The 10,000-nt window shown below is 50.7% G+C and overlaps 1 protein-coding gene across 1 annotated transcript in view; it reads left to right on the top strand.

The window, feature by feature from the left end:
• LOC147087097 (T-lymphocyte surface antigen Ly-9-like) overlaps nt 1-10,000 on the top strand; it is a 148,449-nt gene that overhangs the window by 98,265 nt on the left and 40,184 nt on the right. Inside the window, exons 4-5 of the mRNA XM_085978200.1 lie at nt 2,158-2,478; nt 9,363-9,650. Of these exons, the coding sequence (XP_085834326.1) occupies nt 2,158-2,478; nt 9,363-9,650 (609 nt within the window). The remainder of the gene's footprint in view (nt 1-2,157; nt 2,479-9,362; nt 9,651-10,000) is intronic.

Genomic DNA, 10,000 nt, shown 5'->3' with positions numbered 1-10,000 from the left:
CCCATGCTGTACTTGCCCTGGGAGTGTTTGATGGGACAGTGTAGAGGGAGCTTTACTCTGTATCTAACCCCGTGCTGTACCTGCCCTGGGAGTGTTTGATGGGACAGTATAGAGGGAGCTTTACTCTGTATCTAACCTGTGGTGGACCTGCCCTGGGCGTGTTTGATGGGACTGTGTAGAGGGAGCTTTACTCTGTGTCTAACCCCGTGCTGTACCTGCCCTGGGAGTGTTTGATGGGACAGTGTAGAGGGAGCTTTACTCTGTATCTAACCTGTGGTGGACCTGCCCTGGGCGTGTTTGATGGGACAGTGTAGAGGGAGCATTACTTTGTGTCTAACCCCGTGCTGTACCTGCCCTGGGAGTGTTTGATGGGACAGTGTAGAGGGAGCTTTACTCTGTATCTAACCCCGTGCTGTACCTGCCTTGTGAGTGTTTGATGGGACAGTGTAGAGGGAGCTTTACTCTGTGTCTAACCCCGTGCTGTACCTGCCCTGGGAGTGTTTGATGGGACAGTGTAGAGGGAGCTTTACTCTGTATCTAACCCCGTGCTGTACCTGCCCTGGGAGTGTTTGATGGGACAGTGTAGAGGGAGCTTTACTCTGTATCTAACCCACGCTATGCCTGCACTGGGAGTGTTTGATGGAAATGTGTTAAGGGAGCTTTACTCTGTATCTAACCCCGTGCTGTATCTGCCCTGGGAGTGTTTGATGGGATAGTGCAGAGGGAGCTTTACTCTGTATCTAACCCGTGCTGTACCTGCCCTGGGAGTGTTTGATGGGACAGTGTAGAGGGAGCTTTACTCTATATCTAACACCGTGCTGTACCTGCCCTGGGAGTGTTTGATGGGACAGTGTAGATGGAGCTTTACTCTGTATCTAACCCCGTGCTGTACCTGCCCTGGGAGTGTTTGATGGGACAGTGTAGAGGGAGCTTTACTCTGTATCTAACCCCGTGCTGTACCTGCCCTGGGAGTGTTTGATGGGACAGTGTAGAGGGAGCTTTACTCTGTATCTAACCCCGTGCTGTACCTGCCCTGGGAGTGTTTGATGGGACAGTGTAGAGGGAGCTTTACTCTGTATCTAACCCGTGCTGTACCTGCCCTGGGAGTGTTTCATGGGTCAGTGTAGAGGTAGATTTACTCTGTGTCTAATCCCGTGCTGTACCTGCCCTGGGAGTGTTTGATGGGACAATGTACAGGGAGCTTTACTCTGTATCTAACCCCATGCTGTACCTGCCCTGGGAGTGTTTGATGGGACAGTGTAGAGGGAGCTTTACTCTATATCTAACCCCATGCTGTACCTGCCCTGGGAGTGTTTGATGGGACAGTGTAGAGGGAGCTTTACTCTGTATCTAACCCGTGCTGTACCTGCCCTGGGAGTGTTTGATGGGATAGTGTAGATGGAGCTTTACTCTGTATCTAACCCCGTGCTGTACCTGCCCTGGGAGTGTTTGATGGGACAGTGTAGAGGGAGCTTTACTCTGTATCTAACCCCGTGCTGTACCTGCCCTGGGAGTTTTTGATGGGACAGTGTAGATGGAGCTTTACTCTGTATCTAACCCATGCTGTACCTGCCCTGGGAGTGTTTGATGGGACAGTGTAGATGGAGCTTTACTCTGTATCTAACCCCGTGCTGTACCTGCCCTGGGAATGTTTGATGGGACAGTGTAGAGGCAGCTTTACTCTGTACCTAAACCTGTGCTGTACCTGCCCTGGGTGTGGTTGATGGGACAGTGTAGAGGGAGCTTTACTCTGTATCTAACCCCGTGCTGTACCTGCCCTGGGAGTGTTTGATGGGACAGTGTAGAGGGAGCTTTACTCTGTATCTAACCCGTGCTATACCTGCCCTGTGAGTGTTTGATGGGGACAGTGTAGAGGGAGCTTTACTCTGTATCTAACCCGTGCTGTACCTGCCCTGGGAGTGTTTGATGGGACAGTGTAGAGGGAGCTTTACTCTGTATCTAACCCGTGCTGTACCTGCCCTGGGAGTGTTTGATGGGACAGTGTAGAGGGAGCTTTACTCTGTATCTAACCCTGTGCTGTACCTGCCCTGGGAGTGTTTGATGGGACACTGGGTTTTATATATATGCAATACTTTGTTCAGTCACTGAGCTTGTCTTTGTTCTGCCCACACTGACTGTCTCCTCTTGTTACTTTAGCTGAACCTGTGACGCCCCCTTACCGTGTGAATGGGACGCTGGGTCAGGCGGTTTCCTTACCCATTGGGATCCCACCTGGATGGAATAATGTTGAGGTTTTATGGAAACGAACAGCACCTATATTCAGAATAGCCAGATACATTAAGGAGAGCGTTGACTATTTTGGTGCGGAGGAGTACAAGAATCGGCTTAATCTTCATCTGGAGAATTTCAGTCTGCATATCAGTGTCTTACAGAGAGAGGATGCTGGTGTTTACGAGGTGATTGTAGGATCAGATTCAGGAGATGAAATGCGAGGGATGGTTCAACTGGACGTGTATGGTGAGTGAGATTCTATTGGACATGCCCGGTTACTGATACGCCACTAATTAATGGGTGAGGGTTGATATTGTAGGTTACAGAGATTATTGAAGCCCTCCTGATTACCAGTGTCCATACTGGGGTCACTGGTCTCAGGGTAATGGGGCTGAGGCAGACTGAGACTGGGGTAAACACCCAGTACGTCCCTGGACACCTGACCAGGTGCCTGTGGCCGTTTCATCCCTCGACTGGGAAGAGGGTAAACTCCAAGATCAGAGGAGATCGGAACATGAGGAAGAAAGGAATCGAAGGATAGGTTGATGGGTTGAGATGAAGGGGGATGGGAGGAGGCTCGTGTGGAGCATAAACACCGGCACGGACCAGGAGGGCTGAATGGCCAGTCTGTGAGTTGCAGTTAACCAGATCTCAATCAATCTTCTGTTCGAATCCAAGAGGGAATTATTCAGTTGTTTAGCACCTCCCGTTAGCACCAGGCGGTGGTGGGTGCTAATGTGGCGCTGATGCAGTAGCGCCCCGGTGAGGTGAATCCTGTGACGTACAACAAACCCAGTCTCCCCATAGCGCAGCCGCTACGAGTGAGCACTGGGGAATTCAGCATCAGCCAGATTGTGACATCAGTGAGTGTGCAATGCTCATTGGGTGCCCGATCTGCGAAATTGATTATCGCCCCTGCCTTAGCGCCTCGCCCCGACAGCGACAGTGAGAGGAGGCATCAGGCAGGCGGAAGCCAGCTCCAGGTGCGCTACTTATAGGGATCATGGGTAATGAGTCGCAGCTGTCAGGTTGGTGCTGTTTCACTGCATCCTTGTCAGTATGGCATTGTGCGACAGTTTAATTCAGTCATTTCAAGGTTGTTTAGTATCAGGAGTGTTGTGGCTCCTAACAATTAGTTACATTTATTCTCAGAACATACCAAAGTGCTGCACTTGGTTGCATTAATGGGGGCTGTACTGGCAGTCGAACCCGTCCTGCAGGATCTACTGCGGAGGGAGCGGAGGGAGCGAGAAAGATTGGAACATGTGGCCAGAGGGAGGAGAAGGGCCATCAGGGCTCTCAACAGGAGGCCTTACCCTCTGAGGGTATTCTGACAGCACTTCTCCAACCTTCAGTGAAACAAGGAGCAGTGTATTAGACAGCTTCGCATCACCAAGTTGGTGGTCACAGAACTCTGCCACCTCCTCCAAACAAACCTCCAGCCTCACACCAGGATGACTAAAACCCCAGATCCCTTTTGCTCACCAGATGCCCATCATACCATCCCTGTGTCATGCCATATCACAGCGTTCTCCTGAGTGCAAAGGTGAAATGAGGGAAACCACAAAATATTGCAAACTCCGTTAATAAATTTATGCTTAAACATATCACACATATCACATTCATTCCAATAACTAATGACCCTTGTGCCTGCCACAGTTGAATAGCTGTCATTGTGTGCAAGGTGTGAGATGTGGGTGTGAGTCTTGGTAGGCAGAGATTGTTGGTGGGTGAGCGCTGGGGGGGGTCTGGTGCTCTGGGCAGTGTGTGAAGCTTGTGGTACAGATGGTGGTATGTAGCATTTGGTGAAGCATTCACTCACCCTGCCCACCCGACTGAGGTGGATCTGCCATGACCTGCTTCAGTCCTCCGGCTCCTCCTCCTTGTTGTGCCCCTCCTTGTTGAGGCAGCTGCACAGCCAGCAATGCTGAGAATGAGGTGCTGCAGCATCAATGAACCTCCCCTTTAAGTGCTGGGAAAGGCCTGTAGCGATGATGACTTGAGAGTAGACTGCACCCGATATTGCTCAGCGCTTTGAGTTTAACGCCACTGAGCTAGGCCTTTACCGCTTGATTTAGCGCTCCAATCCTTTCTTTCGTTAAGGCACATGGGATTGGGGGCAAGGTATTGACTTGGATAGAGAACTGGTTGGCAGACAGAAAGCAAAGAGTTGGAATAAACGGGTCGTTTTCCGAGTGGCAGGCAGTGACTAGTGGGGTACCGCAGGGATCGGTCCTAGGACCCCAGCTATTCACAATATATATTCATGATCTAGACGAGGGAATTGGATGCAATATCTCCAAGTTTGCAGATGACACAAAGCTGGGTGGGCGTGTGTGCTGTAAGGAGGATGCCGAGAAACTCCAGTATGATTTGGACAGGTTGGGTGATTGGGCAGAAGCATAGCAGATGCAATATAATGTGGATAAATGAGAAGTTATCCACTTTGGTGGCAAAAACAGGAAGGCAGATTATTATTTGAATGGCAATAGATTGGGAGAAGGGGAAGTGCAACGAGACCTGGGTGTCCTTGTGCGCCAGTCGCTGAAGGTAAGCATGCAGGCGCAGCAGGCGGTTAAGAAGGCAAATGGTATGTTGGCCTTCGTAGTGAGAGGGTTTGAGTACAGGAGCAAGGATGTCTTGCTACAGTTGTACAGGGCCTTGGTGCGACCACACCTGGAGTATTGTGTGCAGTTTTGGTCGCCTTATCTGAGGAAGGATGTTCTTGCCATGGAGGAAGTTCAGCGAAGATTCACCAGGCTGATACCTGGGATGGCAGGAATGACGTATGAGGAGAGATTGGGTCGATTGGGCTTATACTCGCTGGAGTTCAGAAGAATGAGAGGGGATCTCATTGAAACATAAAATACTGACAGGACTGGACAGACTAGATGCAGGAAGGATGTTCCCGATGGCCAGGGAGTCCAGAACCAGGGGTCACAGTCTAAGGATAAGGGGTAAGTCATTTAGGACAGAGGAGGAATTTCTTCACCCAGAGAGTGGTGAACCTGTGGAATTCTCTACCACACAAGGCAGTAGAGGCCAATTCATTAAATATATTCAAGAAGGAATTGGATATATTTCTTAAGGCTAAAGGGGATCAAGGGATATGGGTAGAAGGCAGGGACCGGGTACTGAATTTGGATGATCAGCCATGATCGCATTGAATGGCGGAGCAGGCTCGAGGGGCCGAATGGCCTACTCCTGCTCCTATCTTCGATGTTCCTATGTTTCAGCAATGAGATTGAATTTGGCGTGCAGTCGGAATAATTAGCGTCTGGCTCTAAATCTCAAACGTTTCTAAATTTACCGCCCATTCCTGGGCTTTACTGAATGTCTCCGCTTAGTCTGTCAGCTTTAGGGATCTCAGTTACAGTTGGTAGTGGTATGGATGAGAAATAATCATCTTTACTCCATCCCAGAGTTAACCTGTTTCTATTGGAGCGATGAGATACATTGGGCAGGATTTTTATTGGGCTGCGGAGGCGTGTGGGGGGGGTTAAAATCCCGAAATCGGGGGCATGAACCCATCCCGCCCCCCAACCCGCCTCCATGCCAGTTTCAAAGGGGGCGGGTACCCGACCCGCACTGGGACCCGCCTCCCCGAGGCGGGAAGGGATTAATGCCAATTAACTGCCTGTTAACAGGTAGTTAACAGGCAGTTTTTAGCCTAATCCCTATTTTCATTGGTGAAGTGTGGGATTCCTGATGGCTCCAAATCACGCCAAGTTAGCGAGGCGTGCCGTCGGGATGAATGACTTGGAGGGGTCGAGATGTCCGGTGTTCAGGTGAGCGATGGGTGCATGAGTGCAGAGTTAAGTGTGTTTGGTGTGTGTAAAGTGTTTAAAGAAGTTTTATTTACCTTTACAGCCTTCCTTCCTTTAGGTCTCGGGTGTCGCTCATCTCACCGGCACAGAAAGCAGAATGGCCACGAGCTGTCAAAAGTGACAGCCTTCAGCTTTCTGTGCAGGAGAGATTTCTAACTGAGTCTGTGGAGAAGGACTCAGGTTAGAAGTAAGACTGTCAGTGTTTGACAACTTCAAAGGGCTTTCAAACGCTGATATTTCATCTGTCAAAACCTCTTGACAAATGAAATTTCAGCCTGTGACGTCACCTGTTGCCGGGTGGCCCTTAATTGGCCTGCTGAGCCCGCTGGGCGGGACTACAACCCCGAAAGTTGTAGTTCCGCCTCCTACCCGCCTCCTCAATGAAAATCCAGCCCATCAAGTCTACAGATCAGAAACAGGCCATTCGGCTCAACCAATCTGTGCCGGTGCTTATGCTCGACAGGAGACTCCTCCCACCCCTCTTCATCTCATCCCAGTACAGGTAATTTACTGCCCAACGCATTACCGGCACCCGGCTACCGACCATAGAGCACATATTCCAGAAACGCTGTTTACGGAGGTCACGGTCCATCATCAAAGACCCTACCCACCCCAGCCACAGTCTGTTCGCCCTCCTGCCATCTGGGAGATGCTACAGATGCATTCGCACCCGAACGACCAGATTCAGGAACAGCTTCTTTCCCAGGGCTGTCATCCTACTGAACTCCACAAATAAACTCTAAAGCCTGCGCATCTGTCAATGCACTTTATTATGGTCATGTTTATGTTAATGTATTACAAGCCAAATGTATGTTGAATGTTTAAATGTCTTAATCTAAACGTACACTCTCGGGAGCCGCAAGCCTACATTTCGTTGTACTGCACTTGTGTACTAACAATGACAAAAAAAGTTGATTTGATTGATTTGATCACTCACCTGAACACCGACATCTCGACCCCTCCAAGTCCTTCAACCCGACGGCCCGACTCCTCTAACTTGGCGTGGTTTGGAGCCGTCGAGAATCTCTCACTTCAAGCTTTAATATAGGGATTAGGCTCAAAACTGCCTGTTAACTACCTGTCAACAGGCATTTAATTGGCACTAATCCGCTTCCCGCCTCGGGGAGGCGGGTCCCAGTGCGGGGCGGGTACCCGCCTCCTTTGAAACTTACATGGAGGCGGGTTGGGGGCGGGATGGTGTCGGGACCCCCGAATTCGGGGCTTTAACCCACCGCACGCCTCCAATCCCGACTCCACGGGGGCAGTGAAAATCGACCCCATTGAGTCTCCATGGTGGCCCATGCTTAATACAAACACAATGGCCTAGAAATTCAGTATAGCCACTTTTGGGGCAGTAAAGTGGGGCGGCCGCTAAAGTTTGCGCCCGGCGCAAAGTCGAGCCCCCTTCGCCGATATTCAGTCGCACCGCCCTAAGAGGTTGCTGCTGCGCTAAACCAGGTGATGCACGACTATCATTAGGCGCTAAGCCGGCGGCCCCGGGGCGCTAACACCGGAAGCTGGGCGCAGGGCAGGTGCGGCGAGCTGCTGATTGACGGCAGACACTCTGGCTCCGGTGAGCTCTTAAAGGGGGAGGGTGGATTTGTTTTTTTGAAAGGCCGAGACTGGTGTATTTGTGTTTTTGGAGGGCTTCTCTCCATCAGTTTGTTATGTGGTACCGGCACACCAATCATCATCATCATATCCTCCTCCTCCTCCTCCTCCTCCTCCCAAATCTACCTTTGTCGCTCACAAAGAAGGGGTGTTGCAAAAATACTGCAGGAGTGCCCTTTAATTTGCGCTCCCCGCGGCCCGCATCGGCTGAGCACCGTTCGACTCAACAGTCGCTAGGGCCGCCAGGCGCACAACGGGCCGGCGCGACTGAAGATCCGGTTGCGGGCCGCACAAAGGGCGTTGCACGAGGAAATGACGTCATGGTCTGCGCGCGCAGCTGAGCGCGCGCAAAGACTTTGCGCCGGCGCTAAATGTCTACTGAAGTTGGGGCGAGGCGCAGATCGCGCTGCGGCCGGGCGCTAAGCGCCAAGCGCTCCACATCTACTCCTCCTAAGGCGCTAACGGCTGGCGCAAAAAAACTGAATTTCTAGCCCAATGTCTCTACTGAAGTCTTCAAAGCATTCTTGCTGGTATGGTATTTACTATATCTAAATTAAAGACACTTTGACCAGGGTGGTTCATCCATTTCTAGCTATCTCAATTGGTTGCATCTTAGGGTTCCTGTCTTATTTTGATGTTACTTTTTCAAAGGCACATGGTTGAATCAATATTTTATGTTCCTGTTCGAACGTGTTAGCTCTTCACACTTCACTTGGGTCTTCCGTTGTGTTACATACACAAACATAGAAACATAGAAGATAGGAGCAGGAGTCGGCCATTCGGCCCCTCGAGCCTGCTCCGCAATTCAATGCGATCATGGCTGATCATCCAAATTCAGTACCCGGTCCCTGCCTTCTCCCCATATCCCTTGATCCCCTTAGCCTTAAGAAATATATCCAACTCTTTCTTGAATATATTTAATGAATTGGCCTCCACTGCCTTCTGTGGGAGAGAATTCCACAGGTTCACCACTCTCTGGGTGAAGAAATTCCTCCTCATCTCTGTCCTAAATGGCCTACCCCTTATCCTTAGACTGTGACCCCTGGTTCTGGACTCCCCGACCATCGGGAACATCCTTCCTGCATCTAGTCTGTCCAGTCCTGTTAGAATTTTATAAGTTTCAATCAGATCCCCTCTCATTCTTCTAAACTCCAGCGAGTACAAGCCCAATCGACCCAATCTCTCCTCATACGTCATTCCTGCCATCCCAGGTATCAGCCTGGTGAATCTTCGTTGCACTCCTTCCATGGCAAGCACATCCTTCCTCAGATAAGGCGACCAAAACTCCACACAATACTCAAGATGTGGCCTCACCAAGGGCCTGTACAACTGCAGCAAGACATCCTTGTTCCTGTACTCATACCCTCTCGCTACGAAGGCCAACATACCATTTGCCTACTTAACCGCCTGCTGCACCTGCATGCTTACCTTCAGCGACTGGTGCACAAGGACGCCCAGGTCTCGTTGCACTTCCCCTTCTCCCAATCTATTGCCGTTCAGATAATAATCCAGTACGTCTTTTATTAATAATATCAGAATTCTGCACAGAGTATCATGTATTTCTCTGAATCATGGCTATTCCTTCACATCGCGAGAGTCGGAAAAAGGCGCGGGAGTGTTGGGTATTGAGATGTCCCACAAGGGCCTCCATTATTTCCTCACCTGTCTTTTGTCTCTCTATCCGAACGGCAGAGGCTGTGTCAGGAACGACCATCTCGATTCTGAAAACCATGGGGAACTGCAACATCACCCTGACCTGCTCCGTGACCTCAGGCGATCACATCAACTTCAGATGGTGGAGCGGCCCAGAAGCAGTGGGAAACGACAGCAGCCATCGGCTCTCCGAACACGGAGAGCAGTTGACCCTTTATTTCACAGGAGAGGCTGAGGACAGTGTGTACCGGTGTGCGTCCAGGAACCCAGTCAGTGAGAGCACTGCACAGATCCAGCTGGGTGATGTCTGTAATGTAACCGCGACTGGTGAGTGTCACACTGAGAGAAATGAGCAAATACATTCAGGTATTAGACAGTCACGTGTTCTCCCCGCACCGGGAGTGTTTGATGGGACAGTGTAGAGGGAGCTTTACTCTGTATCTAACCCGTGCTGTACCTGCCCTGGGAGTGTTTGATGGGACAGTGTAGAGGGAGCTTTACTCTGTATCTAACCCCGTGCTGTACCTGCCCTGGCAGTGTTTGATGGGACAGGGTAGAGGGAGCTTTACTCTGTATCTAACCCTGTGCTGTACCTGCCCTGGGAGTGTTTGATGGGGACAGTGTAGAGGGAGCTTTACTCTGTATCTAACCCGTGCTGTACCTGCCCTGGGAGTGTT

The sequence above is a fragment of the Somniosus microcephalus genome, unplaced genomic scaffold (genome assembly GCF_052327205.1).
Source record: "Somniosus microcephalus isolate GS21.2 unplaced genomic scaffold, FLI_Smic_1.0 unresolved_chr6, whole genome shotgun sequence".
NCBI classification, from domain to species: Eukaryota; Metazoa; Chordata; class Chondrichthyes; order Squaliformes; family Somniosidae; genus Somniosus; species Somniosus microcephalus.
This window is presented reverse-complemented; position numbering and strand designations above follow the sequence as displayed.